The 27,243-nt window shown below is 50.9% G+C and overlaps 1 protein-coding gene across 6 annotated transcripts in view; it reads left to right on the top strand.

Moving 5' to 3' along the window:
- Positions 1-27,243, top strand: part of ATP2B2 (ATPase plasma membrane Ca2+ transporting 2) — a 464,478-nt gene that overhangs the window by 307,446 nt on the left and 129,789 nt on the right. For all 6 annotated transcript variants that reach the window (XM_049862310.1, XM_049862309.1, XM_049862313.1 and 3 more), the window contains one exon: positions 4,998-5,504. In XM_049862310.1, coding sequence (XP_049718267.1) covers positions 5,306-5,504 — 199 coding nt within the window. In that variant the 5' untranslated portion in view covers positions 4,998-5,305. The remainder of the gene's footprint in view (positions 1-4,997; positions 5,505-27,243) is intronic.

Below are 27,243 nucleotides of genomic sequence, written 5' to 3'. Positions count from 1 at the left end.
ATGACCCTGCTGATATTTGAAATAACAATGGCATAGCTTCCAGCATCACACACCATGCAAGTCCCCCAGTACAACAAACTGACAGCCTGGTAGTAGTAGAGTATATAATATACTATATAAAAAAAAAAAAAAAACTATATAGTATGTATTTTTATTATATATATTATTATAAGTTATACATTATCATCCCCAAGTTGTAGATGATGAAACTAAGACTCAAAGAAGCTAAGTGACTAGCTCTGGGTCGCAGAGTGACCTTTTGACTACACCAGTATATTTAGGGCAGGTCTGCTGTCATAAGCATTCACCAGGCTTTGCCTTCTCCTGGCCATGCTTGGTTAAGTGCTGAGGGGTGAGGCCTCTGGGGCTCCAGGTCAGTTCTGAGTTTCTTCTGGACAGAGGGCCTGCATCTCCTCATCTCAGCTCTTGTCCCTGAGGAACCAAAGCCTGTTCTGGAAGGTTCCCAGTAAAATCACCTCCCCAGCCCCTGCCCTGTCGAGCTTGGGCCCCACCCTTCCCAGAGCCTCCTAGACTCTCTTTCTTCTTAACCCCAAGCAGCTGCACTGGCCTGAAGGGCCCTAGCCTCATTTTCTTCCTTCTCCCCTGATGGCTCTGCACCCTGTGTGCCTTGGTCTATCCTTGTTTTGCTTTGGCTATTGCTTTTTCTCTCTCCAGGCTCCTGAACTTACACAAAACACATTTACATTGAGCAGGCAGTGGGAAGGGCGCTGCTTAACACAGAAGTCCCTGCTCCTTCCCTGCATTGGGCCTGGGGCCTCAGCCATCCCTGAGCGACGGTCTCACATGTTCTGAGAGGTCTCCCCTTGCCTCCTGCACCTGGTTCTAGATTGGGGACAGGGCCACTTCGAGGACCTCCACTAACGCCTAACTTGGGAAGGGAAACATTCAGTCCAAATCACAAATGCCGCCATTGTGCCCAGGGAGATTCAGCATCCTGGACTGGGCTACAACCAGACTTTTCTTATGGGGCTCTGGACAAGAGCCCAAGGTCTCAAGATAAAAAGATCTTCCACACCCTGACACTTCCCCGCTGTGTGACCTTGGGCAGATGACTTCACCCTTCTGAGCTTTATTCTCTTTGTCTATAAAGTGGGCATAATTATGGTACCCACCTAACAGGGCTGTGGGAGCTCAATAAGATATTATTTGCTTGCTTTTTATTCAATATTTATTAATTCAACATATGTTTGCTGAGACAAAGCCAGGCACTTGTCTAGCTACAGCAGCAAACAAAGCATACTAACTCCCTGCCCTCCTAGAATTTGCCTTCTGGCCACACTACACACAGAGTTCTGATACAGGGCCTGACACATAGTAGATGCTCAAGAAATGGTGGGGGTGGTTATTGTTGTTGTTATTATTATTGAGACATCCTTGGCCTGCCCCCACCTGCTTCCCCCTGGGATACATTCTTGGGGCCAAAACCCACGGGTTCTGGGGATGGTGCTTGCTCAAATGGCCAAGGAGCATGGACAGTCCTGCAGAATCAAGGTGGGGGCACTAAGCACACAACGTCTCTGGTGTCTTGTGTCTCTTCTTGAAGCATCATGTCCATCTTACCACTACTCCATAAGACACCTGCTGGTCCCAGGGCAAAATTAATGCTTCCTATTTACTGCATCTTTTTTTTTTTTTTTTATCAACTCGATAGCACTGGGTCTGGGGTACTGCATCCTTGGGGGCAGTGGTGATTCCATGGTGGAATTCTTGTCTTTCAGGCAGGAAAATGCAGGTTCAATTCCTAGCCAATGTACCCTATGTGTAGCTGCCACTCATTTGCCAGTGGAGGCTTGCACATTGCTATGATGCTGAACAGATTTCAGCGGAGCTTCCAGACTAAGACTAGCAAGAAAGGCCTGGCAATCTACTTCTCAAAATCAGCCAATGGAAATCCTATGGATCACAATGGTCCTATCTGCAACCAATCATCAGGATGGTGCAGGACTGGGCAGTGCCTCATTTAGTTGTGCATGAGATCGCCATGAGTCGGGGATCAACTTGATGGCAGCTAACAACACTGCATGCTTGAGTAAAATTGCCCCTTCTTGTCTGGGGTCTTATAAGCTAGCAAGTGGCCATCTAAGATGCATCAATTGGTCCCAACCCACCTGGAGCAAAGGAGAATGAAGAACACCAAAGACACAAGGAAAATATTAGCCCAAGAGACAGAAAGGGCCACAGAAGCCAGAGACTCCATCAGCCTGACACCAGAAGAACTAGATGGTGCCCGGCTACCACTAATGACCGCCCTGACAGGGAACACAACAGAGGGTTCCTGACAGAGCAGGACAAAAGTGGGATGCAGAACTCAAATTCTAGTAGAAAGACTAGATATAATGGTCTGACCGTAACTGAAGGGACCCCAGAGGACATTGCCCCTGAACTCTCTGTTAGCCCAAAGCTAAAACCATTCTTGAAGCCAACTCTTCAGACAAAGATTAGACTGGACTATAAGACATTAAATGATACTGGTGAAGAGTGTGCTTTTTAGTTCAAATAGATACATGAGACTAAATGGGCAGCAAGATGAGAAGGCAGAAAGGGACAGGAGCTGGTTGAAAGGACATTGGAAATACAAGGTGGAAAGAAGGAGTGTGCACATTATAGGGAGAGCAACTAGGGTCACGTAATATGTGTATAAATTTTTGTATGAGAAACAAACTGTAAACTTTCACTTAAGCACAATAAAAATAATTAATTAAAAAATTGCCTCTTCTGAAAGGCATGGCAGGATTTTCCTGGGACCCTAGCACCCCCTGACACGTGACTAAAAAGCCCACACCCCAGGTGGAAACACTGGATTTAAGCATGGAAGTACCATGGAGACAGAGAAGAATCAATACAGAGGTTTAGCGAGGGGAGGGTGGAGAAGGGCACTTGCCTCTGGGCACAAGTCCAAGGGAGCACCAGAGGCGGTGCAGAATGACATTCCAAGGTGCCACAAATATGAAAAGCCTCTGATAAGGCACCTGAACAAAAGAAGGGAAGGCGTTTCTGCTGATGTTTCACCTGTATCAACATATATTTATTTTTAAATTGGGGGGGGTGTAATTTAGAGATTGCACCTGGGAGCTCTTTACCCTCACTAAGCCTCTCAGTGAATATTATTATCCCCATTTTACAAATGAGGGAACTGAGGCACCAAAAAGTGAAGTGACTTGCTTGCCCAGGGTCCCACAGCCAGGATTTCGGAGAGCTGGGATTTGAACCCAGATCGATCAGATTGCACCTGTTTTGTTCTTAAGGCTGTCTGGCACAGTCCACTACCAGCCTCCACTTCTCAAAGAGAAAGGAGAGAGTGCCCTCTACGGGGGAGGGAAAAGAGCGCTGGGGTAGGAGTCGGGAGAGTAGCCGGCCTTTGGGCTCCTGCACTCTCTTGCTCTATAGCACCGGACTAGCCTCGTTTCTCTTATCTGCTTCAGGTTCCTCTTTGGAAAATGATACTAACTCTAAAATGCCTCTAGCGCTAAAGTTTTTCCTGTGAAAGAGGACAGGATTGTGGAAGAGAGAGCCAGGGCAAGGAAGAGAAGAGAGGAAGGAGGCGTTGGGGCTGAGGGAGGGGCTCGGTCTGCCCTCCTCCCGCACTCCCTTCTCACTGCCATGGGCCTAGGAGGTCCAGCTGTCCACGGCTGCAGGGCGGGGCTGGCGCCCATGCCAGACCCAGCCGAGCTCAGCAGGGGCCCTTTGTCACCCAACGCTTGCCGGGCCGGCCGCGGTGTTGGGTGTCTGAGCGGATTGGATTCTCTCCTGGCAGCCCCGCAGATGCCGCGCTCCTGCGAGGGCGTCCGGGCGGGCAGGGAGAAGCAGCCTCTCCCTCGTCCTCCTTGGGCTCGCCAAAGGGACGCTTCGGCAGCTGTCCGTGGTGCTGACTGTGGGGGGATCCCCCAGGTGAGGGCTCCGTGGACCAACTGAGCTCCTGCTGGGACCCAGCTCTCCGCTTAACCATGTTCCCCTGAATATGCATGAGCTGGCTTCTCTGGCCTGGCTGGGGGCTTGGTGCACGTGGGTGGGGGCTGTGGTGTGAGTGGAGGTGGGCAGCTTTCTCCCAGCCACCCCCACGCCACCCACACATCTGCCTAATGGGAGTGGGGAGGGAGTGTGGGGAGGAGGCTGTGGGTCTGTGAGTGTAGGTGATGTGGAGGGGGGAAGCAACTGTGTGTAGAGTCTGGGGGTTGTGTGTGAGAGAAAGGGGGGGCGGTCCCCAGATTGTGTGGGCATGGGGATGTGGGTGAACACGTTGAGGATAATGAGAGAAAGAGGGAATTAGGGTCTGTGTGTGCACAGAGGGGCTGTGAGAGCAGGTAATTTGGGAGAAAAGTGGTGGGAATGTTAAAGTGTAAGCCTAGGAGTGTGGCTGTGTGCAACGATATGTGTGACAGGGGTGTCATCAGAGTGTACCTAGGTGTCAGGTGGCCTGTGGGAGGGGGTGTAAAAGTAAGCAGGTTGGGTGTTGGGGGCACCCTAAACTGTGTGTGCGTGAGGGTGTGTGTACCCCGGGGTGTGTGTGAGCACAGTGCCCTATTAGGCTGAAGGGTGTCATGGTGGTCTGTTGTTAGTGTGCATGATAAGGGTGTACCAGGCTGTGCCTTTCCCGTGGTGCGTTGTGGAAGGCTCAGGCGGGTGCCGGCACCATGTAGGTTTACAGTGTGTGCGGGGGTGTTACAGGATGTTGTACGAAATGCCCATGGTAGGGTATTTGTGCACAAAGTGAGTGCCATTTGGAATGTTGTGCACGTGTGTGTGTGTGCACTTGTGTGTGTGCATGTGTATGTGTGTCCAGGCGTGTGTGTGTGAGTGTGAACATGTGGGTGTATGTATGTCTGTGTGTCTGTGGTGTCGGTGTGTATGTGTGTGCATGTGTGTGTATGTGTGTATGGTGGGTGTGTGTGCATGTGCTCTGGGGCATTCTCGAGCACCTGTCCCAAGAAGCCTGCTGCTACCCGATCCTCATCCACCCTCTGTGCTTCCCCCCGCAGGAGCCGCCCCTGACCATGTAGATGCCAGCTCTGGGGAGTAGCATGGGCGCCACTGAATGGAGACTCCTGGGTCTGCAGCCCTGAGCCCCTCTGGCCCCTGGACCTCGTCCTGCACCTGGGGACACCCCTTGGAGCTCACCACCTTGGCCACCTTGGCCGCCCCCTACCCCTGGGACCCAGATTCGGCAGCAGGGTACCAAAGTCATCCAGCGAGGTTGAGCTGAGGACAGCCACACGGAGCCATCTCCCAGCAGCCTCTTGTCCAGCACTGACTTTCAGGCTCACCCCAAGCAGGGACTGCAGCAATCATGGGTGACATGACCAACAGCGACTTTTACTCCAAAAACCAAAGAAATGAGTCGAGCCATGGGGGCGAGTTCGGGTGCACGATGGAGGAGCTCCGCTCCCTCATGGAGCTGCGGGGCACCGAGGCTGTGGTCAAGATCAAGGAGACCTATGGGGACACTGAAGCCATCTGCCGGCGCCTCAAGACCTCGCCTGTCGAAGGTAGGTGGGGGACTTGACCCCACGGTCACAGTGCCCACAGCCCCCATCTAAGTTGGCTCTACAGTCAATATGCAATATTGAACAACAGGCATGTCTCATTTAGGAATCCCTGGGTGGTGCAACTAACTGAAAGGTTGAAGGTTCGAGTCCACCCAGAGGCACCGCAGAAGAAAGGCCTGGTGATCTACTTCCAAAAATTCAGCTATTGAAAACCCCATGGAACACAGTTCTACTGTGACACACTTGGGGTCACCATGAGTAGAAGTCGACTCGGTCAATAACAATTGGTTTTTATGTCTCAGACACTGGCTAAAAAGCCAATGGTGCCATTCTAGTGTGTTCTAGCTGAGAGGCCAGGGAGCCGACCTCCATTTTCCCTCATCAAGTGCTAGGTGTGACCCAAGACCCCTGCAGAGAGAAGGGGCTGGGGTAGCGGACAGAGCTGGAGCAAAGCTGTTTTCTGGAAAGGGAGGTACCAAACCTGCCAGAAGGGGCAGCTCACCAAAGCCACAAAGTTTGGGTCCATCCTGGGATGGAAGGCCTCCTGCCTCAGAGGTGGAGCAGGAGGGAAGCTAGGCAGGGCTGCAGCAGATCCTCCCCTGCCTGCACCAAGGCTCACCCGGCTCCTGCTGCCCCCTCTCAGCCCCCAGTGGTTGGTCTCGGGGGTCCAACCGCCCCCACCCCACACTCCCTTCCCCAGGCCTCAGGAATCTACTCGTCTGGGGGTAGATATGGAGCCACAGTGTTGCTCACGTGCAGCCAATGCCTGCTCCCCCAGCCCTGCCTCTAGATTGGTATGGTGCCCAGCTCTCCAAATCCAGACTCTAGCTGGGGATCTGGGGCCACTGGGTGCACAGGGTGGCAGGGAGATGGGCCATTGTGCGATGGGTGACAGATGCCCTGGCATGTCCCATCCTATGGGGGAGAGGGGAGTGTGAACTTTTTCTCCATTGCCAAAATGAGCAGGCCAGGGCTCTCCGAAGAGAGAGAGGCTTTCTGTTTCTAGGGGATTCTATGGAAAGGACCAAAGCTAGGCCGTCTGCCACAAGGCAGCAGTGGGAGAGAATTAGGCCAGCTTGGACATCAGAGATTGGGTCCCCGTCCCCACACTGACCTGCCACAAGCTGCTGCCTCCTGCCATGAGGGGGAAGGGTTCTCTACATAATCCAAAAGATGTGGATATGAATCTGTGTCCTGGCACCCCCCAGGGAGTCCGTGCTTGAACCCTCAATTTCTACCTCTGGAAAACGGGCCAACACCTATCTCACAGTCCCTGGTGCAGCGTTAGACATACAGTGAGTACTCAATAACTGGCAGCCATAATTATTCTAAGAGCAAGTGGGTGAAAATCCCTCTCCCAGGTATAGACCACAACCTGGGAGGCAGTCAGCATCCAAACGATTCTCTCTGCAACCCTCCCACCCCAGCTCCTGCCCTGGGCAGCCCTGCCAATGCATCCTGAATGCGTTGCCTTCTGACCCACGCTGCACATCGAGGTGTGCCGATCAGTCTAGGGGTGACTGGGTGCCCACACCCCTGCTAGGCTTGGCACCTCTGGGGGTCTGTATCCTTGTCTGAGGCCCTCCCCTCCTGGGTCAGGAGAAAGAGCTGAGACTGGTTCTTTCTTCCCAGATGGGCTGACCTGCTGACGATTTTGCTCATGTGCTGTGCCTTAGCAAATGTTCAGGAGCACCTACATTTTCTTCTTCCTTGGTGCTGTGTGGTTGTGGTTTTGGTCTTTTTTTGTTTGATTGGTTGGTTTGTTGTTGTTGTTGTTTGGGGGGGGCCCATGAGAGTAAGCATCCTTTCTTCACAGTGTGATCTAGCTCAGGACTTGAAAATGGCCGTATGTGGTCCTAAGAAGGGAGAGGGGCTCTGTTGGGGACTTCTGGGTCCCAGCCACATGTGGTCCCCAGCCCCTGGCAGGGTGATCCATGGTCACCTGTGCCACCAGGCTTGCACACCTGGCTTCCTAGGGAGGCAGGGTTTGCCCAAATGAACTTTGCCTTTTGGATAGGGACCAGGAAATTCCCATGAGGCAGTGGTTCTCAAACATCTCTGGACCCAGGCTCTGTGGAGATCCAGTGGGAGCTGTGCCCTCTCCCCAGAAAGACAGCCAACCAGTGCAACCAAGGTGACACAGTATCAGTTGGTCTGCAGACCCCCATGAAGCTGGGCCATGGACCAGGTTAAGAAACTACCCCTACTACCACTCCCAACTGAAAAGCTCTCTGGACCCTGGGACACACTGAGGAAACACGACCAAGCTCCGGCACTATGTGGGGCCCCCGCCAGTTGATTCATTGTGTCCCCACTCTGTACTGCTGCCAGAGGGGCGGGAGTGCATGCCTGAGGGCAGGGATCCTCCAGCACCCAGCCTGGGGCCTGTCATAGAGGAGGGCTGAATAACCGTTTAACGTCTGTCCAGGGACTCCCTGACATGTGGCCGCTGAGTGCTCAGCCCACAAGGAGCAGCTCCCGGGTGGCTGATCAGCCAAATTAGCAGACGATCAAGACCAAGTGTAGGTAGGGCTTTAGGCTCAGAGGAGAGGTGAGGTGGATGGGTAATGGAGATTCAGCAAGGCTGCCTGGAGGAGAAAGTGTTTGAGCTGGGCTGTGAAGGAGAGAGAAGGGAAGGCATGATTCATAGCATAGAGCAGCATCACTTATACAGAATTCCACAGAAATTATAAGAAGTTAGGCATTACGTGAAAAACAAAGGAGACTCAGTTTTCTCACCTGTAAAATGGAAAGAGTATTAACAGCCCTGGCTATTGCTCTGCCACCTGCCACCTGGATGCCTTCGGACCAGTCTTTGACCTCTCTGGGCCTTGGTTTCCTTATTTTTCATGAGGACCAAATGAGATCTCTGATGGGAAAGGTTTCTGAAAAGGAGAAAGTACTTCATTCCAGGAGGAAATTCTATCAGAGATTAAGCATATCCCTGCCTCATTGGTCCCTAGAAAGATGTCCCACGGTGAAGGTGCAGCAGGAAGAAGTTTGGGGAGGAACTGAGGAGCATAGAGCTATAAACCCCAGACTTGAGCAGCCTGGGTTCTAATCCCAGACCTGCCACTTACGAGTTGTGGAAATGCAAGTTACTCAACCTCCCTGCACCTCAGTTTCCTCATCTGTACAATGGGGATAATACTAGTGGCCACCACATAGAGTTGTTGTGAGTACAAAGTGAAGTAGCTTAGAGCAACGCTTCATACATGAGTAGTCCTGTATAGGTGTTAGGCTTCAGCCCGAAGCCCCAGAGACTAAGTGCCTCTGTTTTCCCAACAGTAAAGTGGGTTGTGAACATTGAATAAGGTCAGGCCAAGTGGCCGGCATCTAGGTGCACAGCGAATGTCAGTTCTTGCTGTTTTCATTATGACTGTCATTGCTCCGGGGGAAACTCAGCCATCAGTAAGGATGCACAGCCACCTTCTCCGGAAGGGCTGGAACCCACTCCTCCCTGGAACACATCATGCAGCTTGTTTTACTGCATCCCTTAGCACAGAGGTCCCCAGGAAGAAGGTGCTGTTATCCCATTTTACAGGCGAGGAGCACAGGGCTCCAGGTCACCCCCACTTTGAACACTGCTCATCAGGCACCAGGCCCAGGTGTCCCACAGCCCCAAGCTGACGTCCCCTAAATCAGCCCAGTATGTCACCCTGGGAACAGCCCCCCCAGGTGTTCAGTGTCTGACAGGGCCTGTGTAGGTGGAGCCGTTAGGGAACTTTCTTTACCCTCCCTCATGTTTAGCATGGGGCCTGCCTTGTGGAACCAGAATTGAAACTGGGAACCTCTTTTGATTTAGAGAGATGCCTGGCCTCCAGCCCCAACTTAAAAGTGACATGGTCCAGGGCTGTGCCGGCTTCAGAGGGGGGCTCAGGTTGACCACTCCCGACACCCTCTGCCTCTCTGAATCATGCTGCAGGAAGCTGCCCCCCGCCCCAAAAAAAACCTATTGCCATCGAGTTGATTCCAACTCATAGTAACCCTATAGGACAGAATATAAATTAGCCTTCCCATTTACATCCAGCTACTTTTAGGCAAAAAGATTTCTGCGAGTAAGAGATGGGGTTTGAAGCAAAGAGAAATCCACTTCCATCCAGATCGCTGCCTGCTGCTGGACACAGAACGTGGGCTCAGCTCGCTCCAGGCTGGCATTATTGGGTTTTCCTTCTGGAATCCCGGTCTTGGGGACACCCAGTCTGTGATCCTTTCCTTTCCTCATCCACTACTTGTTTCTGTTCCACCTGGTGTCAGTGCCCTTCCCTGCTTGTCTCCCCCTGCTCCTTTCCTTCCACTCCCTTCCAGCCTCAGACGGGAGAGTCCCAGAGACTGGAGTTCAAATCCTGATGGGCTTACTGTTTGAGGGACACTGGGAGAATTTGGAACCCTGGTGGCGTAATGGTTAAGTGCTACGGCTGCTAACCAAAAGGTCAGCAGTTCAAATCCACCGGGCACTCCTTGGAAACTCTGTGGGGCAGTTCCACTCTGTCCTATAGGGTCACTATGAGTCAGAATCGACTCGACGGCAATGGTCTTGGTTTTTTTTGGCGGGGGGGGGGTTCAGTTTAACCTCGTTGCACCTTAGTTGCTTTATCTGTGAAATGGGAATAATAACATCACCCACCTCCTGGGGATAATGTATTACATTAGATGATCCATCTAAAAGACTTAGCATGGTGCGCAGCAGACCATAGGATGAACTTACAAAATTATGTCCATCATCATTGTTATTATTATACCCTGGGTGGTACAGTTAGTGCACTCAGCTGCTAATTGAAAGGTTGGAGGTTTACGTCCACTCAGAGGCCCCTCAAAAAAAAGGCCTGGTGATCTACTCTTGAAAAAGCAGTCACTAAAAACCCTGTGGAGTGAAGCTCTGCTCTGACACTCAACACGTGGGGTCACCATGAGTGGGAATCAACTCAACAACTACTGGTTTCTATTATCATACCCAAGTGTTTCCTTTTAAAAATGACAAGCATGGGCCTTATCCCCATGAAAGATTAGGCAATTAGATAGTATGGTGCCCAATGAAGGGTTAATGTGCTATCAGAAGAGGCTTCCCAGAGGAGGCAGTTTTGCCGTGAGGCTGGAAAGGTGGGCAGTGGGTGTGAGGGTGAGCTGTGAGCTCCTGGAGGCAGAGGCTGCTTGTCATTCTCCACCCTGTCCCCAGCAACCAGGACAGTGCCTGGGGCTCCAGAAATATTTGCAGAAAGAAGGAAGGGAGGCAGAAAGAAGGGGCAGATGTCCTGGAGCCACCCTGTGTGGGACAGAAGGCTACAGGGCTGGGACAAGACACAGGACACCTTGCGTCACCCATGGAACAATCGGCTTTGCTTCCGCAACCCCAGAGCAGCGTTTTCTTGAGCTACTTGGCACACACAGCCCTTGTCCCTTCCATCTCTGACACCTGGCCTTCAGCATCAAAAATACGCAAACGAAAGGGCAGGATGCACAGGTCCCTGTCTGGGCGTTCGCAGCCTTGCATGGCAGGGGTCAGAGGGGGAAGATGGGGCGCTGCAGGGGTGGGGCAGGAATCGGATACCCCAGAGAGCTGTGAAACGGAACCTCCGGTTAATTTTACATGAATCCCATGGCAGCAGAACACAAGTGCGCCTATCCAAGTGGTGGCGAGAGAGGGGCTGAGAGGGGACGGGAGAGACAGATCATGGCAGATCGTGCTTCATGTTGCATGTAAGTAAGACGTTAAAAGAGAACACCCCTCCAGCCTGACGGGACCCACAGTCTCCAGAGAGCCACTGCCAGCTGGGTATCAGGGGGTAGAGCAGCAAATGGAGGTCCTTGCATCTGTCATGTGGATGTTCTAGCTCTCCATATGTCCCGTCACCCAAGGATCACTGGGCCACTGAGGGGTTGACGGGAAACCGAGGCTGCCACAGACTCAGCAGGGTCCTCAAACCCAAACCAAACCTGTTGCCATGGAATCAATTCCAACTCATAGCGGCCCTATAGGATAGAATCGAACTGCCCCATAGGGCTTCCGAGGAGCAGCTGGTGGATTCCAACTGCTGGCCTTTTGGTTAGCGCCTGAGCTCTTAACTACTATGCCATCAGGGCTCCAGCGAGGTCCCAGGCAGGGTGAATTCAGGGGCTGCTCAGACACCAGCTTCCACACGGGGAATTTCACTGGCCAAAAAGGATACACACCCACAGTACCGGAGATGGGTCCCTGCCCCGAGGAGCCTTCATATGAAGTGGTGGGTGCTCCATTTAAGCCCCAGGACTCTGTCAGGTGTGAGACTGGAGGAGGAAAACTCATCAAAGCATGTAAGAAAAAAAAGAAGCTGAGAAAATATAGCTGCCTTCAGTAACTGCAGGGGTGGGGGAGGGGAAGACCTGCAGACTGGGAAGGTGGCCCAGCTTTACCTCTGTCAGTAAGTAGGTTCATGACCTTGGGCAAGTTACTTAGACTCTTGGCAACCTCAGCTTTCTTATCTGTAAAATGGGAATTGTGCTACTTTCACTCTCCACTGTTCTGAGTGCTTGGCAAATTTTCTGCAAGAAAACCATTGTCTTCCAGTATTTCTTAAGTATTTCTATCCATTAGGACTTTATTTAATGGAAAACCCATAACAAACTGGCTTGTGCACAAAGGAATTTACCGCTTGTGCAACTGAGGAGCCCAGGGGTAGTCTGGCCTCAGGAGTGGCTTGATCCAGGGCCTCAGATGCTGTCATGAGAACTTCATCCATCCCTCCCCTGCTGTCTGTCACCTCTGCTGTGCTCTGTGTTGGCTTCACTCACAGGCAGGTCCTTCCCACGTGGGAGTCTGGCAGCTTCAGGTTAATGCCCTCTCGTCCTGGCCACTCCAGCAGCCAAAGACACTTCTTTTCTCATAGTTTCCACCTTAAATCCCAAAATAGACTCTCATTGGGCCACCTTCAGTCATATGGCCACTTCTGAACTAATCCTGTGGCTAAAGGTGGAATAGACAGGTTAGGGCTGGGTCATATGCTCACCCCAGAGGGGGCAAGTCAGTCCCTTCCAGACCACATGGACATTGGGGGAAGGGAGGCCACCCATGGAAGAGAATGGAGGCTACAGAGGCACAAACCACTAACGCTTATGAGCCTAGTGTGTGGAAGGCTCCTGCTGTGTCCTGGGCAGGACATGGAGGAATAGAGGACATGCTCCATGCCCTTAAGAGTGTTTGGCCTGGATGGAAGATAAGATAGAATTGAGGAGGCAGTTGAGGAGGGACGATCCAGGAGCACCAAGTATAGGGTGACCATAAAAGATATCAGCCAAGCCATAGCACTATTAATACTTACACCAGGGTAATAGACACACACTAGGCATGTCCGGGTAAGCTGGGACAGTTTGGTATCGCAGTAGTGAAGATGCAATGCCAGCCTGTCTTGCTTCAAATTCTAGCTCTGCTGCTTATTCCACTTTCCAGAATGCCACCCACACATCTTTCTGAATCATCGATAAAATAAATCCACATGCTGATTGATCTGTGCTATCGATTTCCCCAGGCTGGGGCTGCAGAGTCTCTGCTGGGCACACAGCTCAAAGGCTGGATGGGAAGTGCAGGATGGTTAAAGACCAGGCCTGACCCACAGCCTGGCCCGCGGCTGTCCACAGGGCTTCCGGGCAGCTGTCCACAGGACAAGGGGGACTTCTGTCCCGCAAATGATTCTGTGTGACCCGGGAGGTGCTTTGCACAGTCAGGCACCCAGAGAGGGGAGTGGAGAAGGGAGCATTTATAGGTGGGTCTAGACAGACACCCTCCCACCGCCACCCCCATGTGCAGAGCCTGAGTCCTACCTGGGAGCTGGAATTTACTGTGTGTGAACTTATCAGAGCCGAGCCCTTCCAACGGGTTGCCTCCTGTGATCCTCACAGCAGCTCCTTGAGACAAGGTGTGGCCCCTCAATAAGGAAGCAAAAGCTCGGAGAGGAAGAGTAGGGCCTGATTCTTACTATGAAGGCACCCTTGCTTTGCAGAATAAACATGCACTAAAAAAAAAAAAAAAAATTTTTTTTTTTTAAACACTAAACACTAAGTGCCCACCCACCATGTGCTCCGAAAAGAGAAGGAATGAGAAGAGCATTAAATTCGAGTCCCAGCTCCACCATTTAGACCCTTGAGCAAGTCACTTCATCCCTCTGAGCCTCAGTTTCCCCATCGGTAAAAAAAAAAAAATTTTAAGTATGCTAATCACATCCTTCTCTGGAACCCATGGATGTCACCGTTCAGTGAACGTCCCCATCGCTTCCCTGCCTCTATTATGCCAAGTAGAGATGTCGGCTGACACACATTCATTGTTGAACAAATCTATGTTATGCACCTATTATGTGCAGGTTGGGGCCCTGTGTGCTCTGGGGAGAGACGTTCCATATGCCCTCTCAGGCAATCACAGTTAACCAGTATTTGCGTCATGTGGCTATAAATGGGACAGGTGGGGGACCGAGACAGGGACATGCCTTGAGGACATCCCCTCTTGGTCCAGAGACCAGGGTGCCATACAGGAAACAAACTCAGGCAGGGACCACTAGGAAAGATGGCAGCCAGGGGCAGGGAGCCAGGGCCTCCATCTGGAGCACAGCCGAGCAGATATCCCACCAAGGGAGGAGGGAAGAGTCCCTTCCCCAGAGAGTTCCCCAAAGAGTCCCAGGAAAGTGGGGTGCTGCCTAGGCCCTGAAGACACTTCCAGTCCAGCTGTAACAGCAGTTTCTAGCTGGGATACTGGTCACAGTGGGGATACTAGATACTGGTTAACACGTACTGAACTTGCTGAGCGCTTTACAGGCATTATCTCGTTTAATCTTTGCACCACTCTATGAAATGGGAACTGTCATTATTCCCAGTTTACAGATGAGGAAATTGAGGTTCAGGTACCACTGCTGTCAGGTGGCTCAGCCAGGAGTGGTGCCCAGGCAGTCTGGCTCCTGAGCCGGCACAGAAAGCCTCCTCAATCTGCTGCCACCATTGACAAAAGTAATTCTCCATCAAGAGGGCTGAGCTGAGTCCTAAGGTAGAAGGAGGATGACCCCTGCCTAAGTGGGGAGGTAGGAGTCGGGGAGGCCTCCTCTGAGGGAGGCCTGCAGGGACGAGGAGGTTGAATACGCAGACCGGGGGAGACCAGCAGGAGCCAAGGTCCTGAGGCAGGGACTGGGGTGTGCACGGGGAGCTGTGAGAATTTTATTGTGCCTGAGGTGTGTCTCAAAGGGCAGAGGGCTCCAGCTCATGGACTGTGGATTGATTTTGTTAGACTCTGTGTTTTAGTTGATTTTTCAGGCTGTCCACTCGGATGACAGTCTTTATGTTTGCACCATCCAAGTGAGTGTGAAATGGGCATGAGTATAGCCCAACTTTCAGAGCCAGGTGAGCCAAAGAACTCACCGAATGTAGGGAACCTGAGGGCTGGGGAAGTGGTTCTCATACTGGGGTCCCTGGTGCCCTGAGGTCCACAGAGGTGCCCAGGGCACAGAGCGGGGCTCTGGGCTTCACACCCCACCCTTGACCAGAGCAGCTCCTCCTTGACCTGTTCTGCCTGTGAACCATCTTGTAAGATTCTTTTTTTTTTTTTTAAACCAAGAGTTCAAAAAAATAAAAATTTTTTGAAAACCTCTAATACTGGAGAAATATGCTAAAGTATAGTTTCTAAAAGGCTGAGTTTGCGTCCCAGCTTTGCTCTAAACTGTGTGACCTCAGACAGGTCTTGTAAGTTCTTGGTGCCTCGGTCTTTACATCTGTAAAACAGAGTAGATAGTATCCAAATAATACCCAGCTCCCAGGGTCCATATTGGTCTGTGAATAAATGAGAGAACACACAAAAGTGCCTGACCCACAGTTGGGCCTCAGGGGAGGTTCATCTTGCCGCAGCCCTACTCTGGCCATGGTCTGACCTTGTGCTGGGTCCCAGGGGGGTGTATATGACTGTGTAGGCCACCCAGCCCACCCCCTCATGTATTAGAAGACCCATTGGGCTGGGGAGAGTTGGGGACCAGCCTGAGTTGGCTCTTACTGCCTGGAACCCTCTACAAGCCCCACATCTGTGTCCCAGGCTCCCCATCTGGAAAATAAAGAGGGTGGGATGGGTTGTCTCTGAGGCCCCTCCAGACTCAGGCATTCTAGAATTGAGACTTACCACCTGAGCTCCCCCGCCCCCCGCCACCGCCCCCGCCCCAGCAATGCAGACATCAGACTGGCCAGAGGGTGGCTGGCTCGTGACCAGACCCCAGATCCCTCTTCCCTTGAAAGTCTGTGACCTGAAACTCTGGGGCGTGGCAGAGGTCCACCACAGCCCAAGCTGGGCAGTGCCCTTGGCCCCTCTGCCCCAGCCCCAGCCTACCAGCCCTTCCCTGTGCACATGGCTTTCAAAGACAGAACCACACTTGGCAGCCAACAGGCCCCACAGTGTTCTCTGGCAACAGTTCTCTGGCTCCCAGAAGCCCAGAGGCCTGGTCACCATTTCCAATGACTTCCTTCCCTGAGTCTCAGTTTCCTCACCTGTCAAATGGGCTGAGGGGTGAGTGATGTTGCTCAGTGACTTCAGCTTGGACCATCTCTAATGTTAGTGCACCCTCAGTTGCCCACCCATCCACCCAGCCTGGGTCCCACAAAAGCCCTCCAGGTCAGCTCCAGAGAGAGGAAGCAGCCTTTCCCTCCAGGCCCGCCTGTCACAGGAGAGGCCCCAATGGGGCAGGTAAGTTATTTATACAGGCTCCCCTCACCCCACAACGATTATCTTACTCCTCCTGGCACACTCCAGACCTCTGCTGTGGTTTCAGACCTAGAGTTATTTATAGTCAGTGGAAATTAGCACCTCGGCCGATGGCTCCCTGGTACCCCCTGCCAACATCACCCTTCACCCCAAAGAGAAGGCCCCTTGGAAATTTCCATGGTCCCAGTAAATGATCCCAGGGCCCATTTCTGGCTAGGAGGACCCAGATCTTACTGTGGGATAGCTTTGGACAAAACGTCATAAAGTTGAGAGGTGAGAGCAGGTCCTTATGGCTAGAGGATTGGGGAGGGCTGCATGGAGGAAGCAGCATTTGAAAAACATACTGAAGGATAAGTAGGGTTTTCACTGGAGAAGAACACTCCATGTAGAGGGAACAGTGTGGACAGAGGCATAGAGGCAAGGAAGAAGGAATAGCCAATCGCTCTGTTTGGCTGGGGCTTGGGGCAGGGAGTGAATAGAAATAATGATAATAATTAAAAGTAAATGAGCATTTTAGATGCTGTTCTAAGAGTTCTACATACATCATGACTTCATTTAATTCTCCCAAAAGTCCTATGAGGCAGTTACTAGTATTATCCTCATTTTTACAAACAAGGGAACTGAGATACAGAAAAATTAAATCACTTGCCTGAGGACACACAGCTAATAAGGAACTGGGATTCAAAGCCAGGCAGGCCAGCTGCAGAGCCCACACTCAGAACCCCTGTGAAGACATCTGAATGGTGAACCCAAAAGTTTGAGCTTAAATTAAAAGGCAGTAGGGAGCCCTTAAAAGTTCTTGAGCAGAGGAGCAGTGTGGCTAAGATAGTTGATCTGGCAACCATGATATGATTTGGAATGGGTAGAGACCCCAGAAGGAAAAGCTGCAGGGAGGGAGGGCCAGGGTGGTGGTGATGGAGAGGAGGGAGCTGGAAGCAGCAGGACTTGGCTGTGAATGGCGGTCAAGGGAGGGAGAGCTGTGAAAACTGACCCAGGCTTCAAGGCAGCAACTGGTGGCTGGTGGTGGAGACAAAGCTCACAAGGGGAGGAGCAAGGCTGAGGGTGAGATGAAGGGTTGACTCTGGGCACTGTGCCTTTGCAGGGCCTGGGGTAGAGAATGGCAGGCCTGGAACCCTGGGGAGAGTCTGGGCCTGACCTAAAGGTAGAACACCTCAGTGACAAAGCTGTCTGTGGACAAGTCCTGTCTCCCCTCACGGGTCCCACACCCTCATCGGGAGCAGGCTGACCACAGAAGGGCAGAGATTTGGCTCTGTCTTGTTTACTGCCATATCCTAGGAGCTAGAACAGAGCCCAGCATAGATCAGACTCAGTAAATGTGCAAAAGTGTGTTCACCTGGGGGCTTGTTAAAGACAGGTCCTTGGGGAGCGTCAGCTACTAAGGGAGCAGGAAGCAAGCAAAGAAGGAGAAGACAGAGGGGGTAGAAAGAGAGAGTCCCACGCAAGTAGGGTGTGATCAGGCTATCTGATACTAGCTGGGCAGCCAGTGAGACCTAGGGTTTACCAGGAAGTGATACAATGAAGGAGCAATAGCCTGGAAGGCAGGCTGTCAGAGAGCCCTTGGGAAACCTCTATTGGACCAAACAGCAGGATGGAGTGTTCCCTGGGGCCACCCACCGCACACACGGCTCCTCCAGGATCTGGGAGGTCCAGCAAAGGGTCAGAGCAGTAGGGAGGACTCATGGGTCCATGGGACCAGAGGTTAAGAAGAGCCCTCAGGGACCATCTCATCCAGCATTCCCAGTGTACAGATGGGGAGACTGAGGCCCACGAGGGAAGGGACTTGCCCAAGCACACAGCACACGCTGGGGTCCCAGTGTCATCCGTGGATGTGGTGGAGGGGGTGGGGACCCCTGCTCCTGGTCTTTATTTTCCCCTCTCCAGCTGCTCAAGACCCACTCTTACCCACCCCTACCCTGCCTCTCACTTGGGAAAACCACCTCTGCGCTCAGAGCCCAGCTTTTTCTCCTATAAGGTAGGAGCAGAAATAGGCACATATGAAGATTGGGGTGAGGGCAGATGCGCTAACCGCTGTATGGACGTGTATGTCTCCGAGAGCCCAACACAGTGGGGGTCAGGAAATAGCAATCCAGCATAGGAGCGAAGAGGCAGGTGGCCCTGGGTCTGAGTCCCAGCTATGCCATTTATGAGCTGTGTTGTGTTGAACAAATAACTTCACCTCTCAGAACCTGGTTAACCACTTGCCATCAAGTCATCTCCAATACATGGCAACCCCATGTGTGTCAGAGTGGAACTGTGCTCCACAGGATTTTCAGTGGCTGATTTTTCAGAAGTAGATCACCAGGCCTTTCTTTCGAGGCACCTCTGGGTAGACTCAAACGGCCAACCTTTTGTTTAGCGGCCAAGCACACCAACCATTTGCACCACCCAGGGACTCCTAGGACCTGTTTACCTATCTGTAAAAGAGTATCTCTTCCTAGAGTTGTTATAAGGAAGAAATGAGTTGGTGAGAGTACTAACCCGCTCTACACAGTGCAGGAAGCACACAGGGAATGGAAACTGCCATTACTGTTATTACTATGCTTATTATCATTACCATCATCAGCATTAGCATTATATAGACTAAGAAGTTGAGACTCAGAGAGGGAAGGATCTCACCCAAGTTCACACAGCCGTTTGGCAGCAAAACCAAGTGAGAACGCGGAGCTCCTGACCCACAATCCCAGTGGGTGTGTGAGATTAAAAAAAAAAAAAAAAAAAGTGACAAGTAATTTCTAAAAGCCCATCATTAGGAGAGCATTAAGTCCTTTTCAGCTTCTCTGCGTGCTGGAAAGAACATTATGCAGCCAATGAAAATTGTTGTTACGGAAAATGAAGCAACGTGGATGAGAGTCATGGAATCACGTAACATGAAGAAAGTGGCATTTAGCATCGTACCTTTTAGCCAACCAAAAACCCGTCGCCATCAAGTCAATTCTGACTCATGGCAACCCCGTGTGTTAAAGAGTAGAACTGCTCCATAGGGTTTTCTTGACTATAATCTTATGGAAGCAAATCCCCGGATCTTTCTCCCACAGAGCTGCTAAGTGTGTTCGAACCATCAACCTTTAGGTTAGTAAAAAAAAAAAAAAAACCCAATAATCACAACAACTACATAAAAAGAGAAAAGAACCTGGTAGGAAACAGCCCAGAATGTGCCTAGTGTTGGGGTTGCAGGTAAGAGTATGGATGACTTTTTTCTCAATTTCTCTTTCTGCATCTATAGTGATGTCGTTCTAAGCTGGGTTAGTTAAGGTCCGCTGGTTGTAAGCAACAGAAGCTGACTGGGCAGTGTAACAGAAGATTTGTGGGCAGAATGGGAATGGTTTTCCCAGGCTGGAGAGTAAAGGCTGGAAAATCCAGCTCAGGGAGAGCAGGAAGCTGGGATGTACAGGGGTCAGTGGCAGGACTGAGCAAAAAACTACTCCAGCTGTTTTTGGTCACTCAGGATTCCAAGTAGTGCTGTGGCTGGTGAATGTTTAACAACCAGCATTCCAGGTAGGGAGGGAGTCCTCATCTGTAGTGTTTGCTCAATGCTACAGTGTAAACACTCCCACCGTGTCAGCAACACGACATCATGTTGGTGGAAAGAGATGTGCGGCAGCATACCATTATATATTATTTTTACCATACAGACACAATAGACTGTTTATTCGAAAGAATAGACCATAATGAAACATAGTAAAATAATTAACAAGTGACATGTTTTGGATATTTATTGACCTTTTAAATATAATTTATATAATTGTAAGTTTATACAATTTAATTTTAATGATGGTTGTATTTAACAACCAACTCACAAAATACCCAAAGATCTGGCAATCTGCTCTCAAGAGCTGGTGGGAGCTGCCTCCAGCATGCCACTGAGTCCAGGTGAGACAGTGTGATTGGCCTACCCTGGTCACATGCTCACTTTTAGGCCAGGATGGGGGATGGAGAGCAGGGCCTCTTGATTGGCGGCCACCAAGACTCCTTCCAGTAAGGGAAACATAACCCCGCAGAAGGAAATCAGGCTGCAGCCATCAAAAGGAAAAATGCCACTGATAATTTAAGTTGTATTTTTCTTTTATAATATCTTTTTTATTTCTTTTTTTAATTCATCATTGCTGGAGATCCCAGAGTCTTTAAAAAGGATCCAGGGCTTAGTCCTGAGAACAGCAAACCAAAGGACCCAGCCAGGAGAAGTGCAAGGGGCTCAGAGCTGCCACCTCCACCCCATCCCACCCCATCCCACCCCATCCCACCCCATCCCATCCCACCCCACCCCACCCCACCCACCTCAACTCTTCACCTTCTCCAGACAAAAAAAAAAACCATTGCCATTGAGTCAATTCCATCTCACAGTGACCCTGTAGGACAGAGTAGAACTGCCCCATAGGGTTCCCAGAGAGCAGCTGGCAGATTCAAACTGCCAACCTTTGGGTTAGCAATCTGAACTCTTAACCACTGTACCACCAGGGCTCCACCTTCCCCAGAGAGGGCAGTAAATGAGCTAAGCCTCCAGCCTACCACCTGTCACACTGCCTGAAAGTCCACCATTAGAGATCTGCCCTGACAGAACACAGACATCCCCAGGTGAGCAGCATCTGAGGGCAGGGTTTTCTCATGGCCTTAAGGGTAGATGAGGTTGAATGGAAACCCTTAGGGGCCTGGGGTGGTCCAGATATAGGATAGTACCCTTAAAAGTAATCTCAGAATTGTTGGCCAAGTGAGCACCCTAATCCTAGTGAGTCCACGATTTACTGAGGAGCCCAGTTGACCACCCAGGAAGATCCCTCTTGTGGCCTCGTATCCCTGGCTCATGGCCACAGATTGCCAGGGTAGGAAATCAGACCCTCACCGTAGAATCTGAGAGCCACCAGCTGCCTTCGTATTTGGGATCATCTTGTAGCCAGCAGAAGGCCAGCCCCGGGGCAGGCCAGGGGGTATCATTTAGGAAGGGGACCAGAGAGGAGGGTTGCCCCATCCTACAGTAATAGCTAAGTTAGGGACCACGTTGTACCTAGTATTCACAGACCTGGGTGGGAAGTACTTTTATTAACCCCATTTTGAAGATGAGAAAACTGAGGTGCAGACGGATTGCCTGACTTGCCCAAGTCACACAGCTGTGGGAATAAAACCCAAGCCTGGATGAGGTCATACCCCATGTTTTTAACCTTCTGCTTAAACGGGATGATGAGGGGGCATCCCCAGGACTTCGTGCCCCCACAGAACCATGCTTGGCCAATGGCACAGGAACCTGAGAGTTTCCAGTTGCTCCAACACTGCAGCTCAGGCCCAAATACGAGAGGGGCTGGGGCAGGAGATAGGCACTTGATCTACCAATGAGGCAGCCAAGAGTGTGATCCCGTTACCAGGCCTCACTCATCTGCCTCTTTCTGGCCAGAGACATTCTCAAGGACCCTCAGGCCTGAACCTCAGGGGCTAAAAATCATGAGCCCAGGATCCCAGACCCACCGGTTTGAGGCCCTTCAGCCCAGAGATTGCTAGTCAGGGTCTGGACGTGGAGCACCAACCTATGGTCCAATGTCACCTCCTTCACTTGCTTGCTGTGTAGCCCCAGATGAATCGCTTTCCCTTTCTGAGCCTCAGTTTTCTCATCTGAAAAGGGGGTTTAGATATGCCTACCTACAGGATTGTTAGGAAAATTAAATGAAAATAATGTACATGTAAGCCCCCCTTTTCCATCCTGTCCCCCCTCCAAACTGTTGTACCTGCCATGACCACATTAAACTTAAAATATGAGTTAAGCTGTGCCATTCTCTGCTTAAAACCCAATGGCTCCCACTGCTCCTAAAAGGAAATCTAAATGCCTCATTGTGGCCTGCAGATCCTGCACAATCCAGCTGCCACCCTGTTGCAAGGTCCTCAAAGGTAGGCGGCAAAGCCAAGAGGAGATTGGGGCTCCCCAACCTGTGGATTCCCAGAGCTTCCTGGTTAAAACTACAGAGCTCACCCCTTCCTTTAATGCCATTCAAGATTCCAACATAAATTAAAGATGGTAATTAAAAAATAACTGGTAATTATAACATGGATGTGCTTTGAGACTGTAGATGCCCTGCCCTCTGCTCCTAGTGGGTGTGCCCCATCTCCTTGTTGAGATTTGCTGCATTCATTTATTGGTCCACCCACCCTTTAAAGAAGCATTTATTGAGCACCTACTTTGTGTTAGATGGTATCCGAGGTGGTGGGGATACAGCAGCGAAAAAGACCAACGAAGATCCCTGCCCTCATGGCACTTACAGAAGTCCAGCAAAAGATACAGAAACAAATAAGGGGACAAAAGGATATCAGGTGGGGATAATTCTTTGATAAATATAAATCAGGAGGGTGGATGGAGGGTGACTCAGGGAAAGGAAGCTTTAGATGGAGAGTCAAGAAGGGCTTCCCTGTGAAGGTGACATTTAACCTGGCTCAACTGACAAGTTAGAGGCCTAAGAATTGCTTTCCATGGATCAGAGAGTGGATTCTGGCGGGGGCGGGGGGGGCTTGCTCTACAGTGTTTTCAGACCCCATGTGTTCATTTCTTGGGATCTGTCAGGCACTCTGCAGGGCCCTATAATTCTCATGATCTCATTTTAAATCATGGCTGCCTGTCCTGGGAGACAAGTATTTTTAGCCTCTCATTTTATAGTAAAGAAACTGAGGCTCAGAGAGCAACTTGCCCAGGGTCACACAGTGAGTGAGTGAGAGTCGGGACTTGTCTTTGGGTAGCCTGGCTCGCCCAGTCATGAGCCCCTTTCCCTATCCCCTTCCTTGCTAGGATATGTCTAGAGAAATCACAGGCTCAGAAAGAGACCCCTAGCTGTCAGCTGGGAGAGAACCAAGTCCCTAGAGGGCATTGGGTGTTCAGTGAGGAAAAACAGGTCACAAGACTGTGGCCTGGTCCCCGGAGAATAGGCTGGTGGCAGAAGTCCTGGTCAAGCCCCATTGCAGGGCAGGGGATGGGGGGAACCATGCAGAGACAAACTAGAACACTGAGGTTGGCATCGTTTATTACCACACTTGGGCTCAACTCCTAAAGGGTTCTCCTTCCACCTGAGAGGTAGCATTAGCCTACCTGGTAGGTAAGCAGGCGTGATCCTAGACTTTTGGGTTTTGCACTTCTTGAAGGCAAGGGCTGTTTCATTCACCTTTGAAACTCCAGCACCTTGCAGGGATTCTAAGTAAATAAAAGTGTGAGTGTATGAGTGAGTGAGTGTGAGTGAGGAATGAAGTTTGTGAGTGAGTGTGTGAGTGACTGGGGGGGAAGGAGTTTGTGAGTTTGTGTGTGCTAAGGACTTCCGTCTGATCAATCTTCCTCAGCCAGAACCCACAACCCAGCTTAGCTCTCAGAGACAGGAGACGTCAGATATTCTGACCCTGGGCAAAGCCACTTGGGACATCTCCACTGACTCCGTGTACAGCCCTGGCTGGGCCTCCCTGTCATTCATTCCCTCTGTATCAAATGTGGAAAGATAACGTCCCTTTGATCCCCACTGAGAAGTCTTGGGGTGGGGGCAGGGAAGGGGTAGGCACCAGGCTGGGACAGGCTGTGATTTGAGCTTGCAGAGAGCTTCCTGCCCCCTTGCCAGCCACAAGGACATGTGAGCAAGTGATTTTCATCTGGCATGAAGCCACCAGCATCCTCTTGAAGTCCTGGGAGATCTAATTAACCAGACAAGGGGAAGCTGTTGAGCAAGCCAGCGCCAGGTTTAGAATAATCCATCTTTGGGTTGCTGCAGTTCATGGGAGACCAAGCCACAAAATTGCCCCTCTCATGTTCTGCTCCCAGCCCATGGCACAGCTGGCTCTTTGATCTGGGACTGCCAGCGCTCTGTCACCCCCAAAGGCCCTCCCAAATTGTCCTAAAGAGAACCATCTTGGGGAGTGGGCAGGCCTCGTGGCCAAGTTAGGCATAGTGAGGGAAGAATGGTGGCCACGATCTGGGAGCTGATGGAGGCCTTGCTCAAGGCTGGGGAGTGTCTTCCTCATGGATTCTACGTCCCAGTCCTGGGGTTTAATCCTGAGTTTCAGGAAGGGAGGACTAGCCCTTTATGTATGGCATTCATTTCAGTATTATCACCATTTGCCAATGGGGAAACTGAGGCACGATGTAGCCAACAGGTTGCAGAGCTGGGATTTGAACCCAGGCCTGCCTGGCCCAAGCCCCTGCTCTTTCCGCATACTCCAGAGTGCCCTCGGAACGTAGATATCTTCCCTTCCCCATTTCATCTGGAGCCCTGGTGGCGCAGTAGTTAAGCGCTACGGCTGTTAACCAAAAAATTGGCAATTGGAATTCACCAACAGCTCCTTGGAAACCCTATGGAGCAGTTCTACTCTGACCTACAAGGTCACTATGGGTCAGAATCAACTCAACCGCAATGGGTTTATTTGTTTGTTTGTTTTCACGTATTTAAATTTCTTGGGACAACGTAATGCTGGCTCTGTCCTGAAGTTTTGGCTCTGAGAAGTGCCAGGGGTTGATGGCTTTTTGCTAGTGTGTTTTTCAGTTAATGGGTATTTTTATCTATTACTATAAATATCTGAAAAAGCATTGCCTCCAGCAGAGTGTGCGCTGAGCAGTTCAGCCTCCCCTTGCAGGAAAGCAAAGCGTAACTGAAACAAAGGGAGCCAAGGCTCAGGAGCACCTACTAAGTATCAGGTCCTGGGTAAACTTTTGAATTTGTTTATTCCTTCACTCAATACATGTTTCTTGAGCACCTACTATGTGCTAGGCACAGTTTTGGCCTTGGGGATAGATATGCCAGTGAACAAAACCAATAAAAGTCTGAGTGTAGGTGACAAGCAAAAGAACAGTTGGATGGAAAAACGAGATTTGTCCATTGTAAAAAGGGCTCTAGAGGAAATCAGCCAGGGGCTAGTGTCAGGAAGAACAGGGCGGAGCCTCTGGGGTCCTGAGAGAAGAGTCAGAGGAGACGTAGAGAGCGAAAGGAGGCGAGGGCAGAGCGTGGGCAAAGGTCCAGAGGGGGTTTGGGGGGCGTTAGTGGGAGATGAGGCCAGAGGAGTGATGGGGACAGGGTGACAGGAGCCACAGAGGGAGCAGGGGTTGTCCTCTAAGGTGAGGAAGCACGAGCCGCTTGGTACAGGGGGGTGAAGCATGCTCCCATTTCATTTGTGCCAAGTAGGTGCTAACTCCACACTCTGGCGGGCTAAGGGAAGACGGAGGCTCCAAGGACAAGTGGCTTATGCTGCAAGGGTGTGGCAGGGCCACCTGCTGATCCCAGGTCTGGGTGAGGGTCTCTGTTACCCTCAAGCTGGCCAGTGTCACCAGCCTGTCTGGCTGAGGCCCGGCCAGCAGCCTCCTCCAGTTTCCTAGCCCAGCGCTCCGTCCCAGATGTCTTGGTGCTTTATGCCGTTCATTCTGGTTTTGACAGTGGGCCTCAGACTGAGCAGAGTTCAGTGGACTGTGATTGGAGGGTTTATCGGGAACATTTTGTCTCTCCATCAGATTACTGGTACCTGCAGAGTTGCACGTTCCAGGTTGCTGAGCAACCAGGTGTGACCGGGTGGGAAGGGGGGCAGCAATGATTCATCCCACGCAGAAATGGCTGGTCACTCACCCTGTCCCCACCCCCAAGACCCAGGCAGGAATACCCCAGGGACTCATGACAAGAGGACAAAATACAAAGTAGCCCGCACTTTGAGAGTGCAAATCATGATTCAGGTACTGTTCTAAGCATGTTAACATATACTAGTAACTCAGCTCATCTCCACAACAACCCTGTGAGGTAGGGACTATGATAAACGCCATTTTACAGATGGGAAAACTAAGGCATCTGGGGGTTAACTCGCCACACCTGTAAGTGGTAGGGCCAAGCAGTCTGGCTCCGAGCATCAGACTGGAGAGCAGCAAGGAGAAATAGAAAACTTGGAGCTTTTACTGCAAACTGGATTTGAATCAGTTCAACTCTTCTTAGGACCCTACTGTGTGCCGGGCAGTTTGCCTTACACAGAAATGAGGCAAAGAGCTCGAGGTGGCAGAAATGGGGTAGAGTGAGATATAGTACACAGACCATTATACCATTTAGCAGGGTGTGGTAGGTGCTGCAAGAAAGGAGAAAAAGATGGTGGAAGAGGATGGCATTGAGGCAGACCCCAAAGTGGTGGAGACAGACCCAGCCTGAAAAAGGAACCAAAGGGGAGGGCATTTCAGGTGGATAAGGCAAAAGTAGGGGGAATTTATCACTCTTATTGGAGCTTATAGGTCCCTGGGTGGCACGAATGGCTTGTGCTCAACTACTAACCTAAAGGTTGGCAATTTCAACTCACCCAGAGGCACTGTGAAAGAAAGGCCTGGCAATCTGCTTCCATCAAGATTACAGCCAAGAAAACCCTATGGAGAGTTCTACCCTGTAACACATGGGCTCACCATGAGTCAGAATCTACTAGACAGCAATGGATTGTTGGTTTGGTTTGGTTTGGTTTGATTTTTTTAATTGGCATTTTATGGTAATTAATTATTTAGGTGTCTGTCTCCAGCCCACCATCACCACCCCAGACTGTGAGCATCTCAAAGTAGGGGCCACGTGCAATTTATCTTTGTGTCCTTAGGAGATAGCACATATCTGACATTTAGGATGCAGCAATCACAAAATGTTTAACAAATACATGACTGAAGAACAAAGAAAAGAGGAATGAATGAATGAATAAGATTGGTCTTAGCTGCCAAACGGAGGATGTTAGACATGATTTGTTGGGCGTTTGGAGTCCTTGCAAGTTGCAGAGTGGAGAAGTAATATTGGTCATTTAAGGGAGACCAGAGCAGCATAGAGTGTAGGTCTGAAGGCAGCATGACTGGGAGCAGGGAGACCTACTAAGGAGTCATTGCAGGAATAGCCAAGTAAGAGCCCAAATTCAGATAATGACCTCAAGAGTGAAGAAGAAAAGTCCAATCCAAGAAACAGCAAGGAGGCTGATCAATATGACCTGAAAGAAAAATACACTTGAAGGATACAGTGAGTTTGGTCCTGGCTTGCTAAGCTGGAGATGTGGACAAAATAACCAGGGGGGCCCCATGAAATT

Source organism: Elephas maximus, chromosome 20, assembly GCF_024166365.1.
Source record: "Elephas maximus indicus isolate mEleMax1 chromosome 20, mEleMax1 primary haplotype, whole genome shotgun sequence".
In the NCBI taxonomy this organism is placed as follows: Eukaryota; Metazoa; Chordata; class Mammalia; order Proboscidea; family Elephantidae; genus Elephas; species Elephas maximus.
Note: the sequence above shows the minus strand (reverse complement) of the source record. Positions and strands in the feature narration are given on the sequence as shown.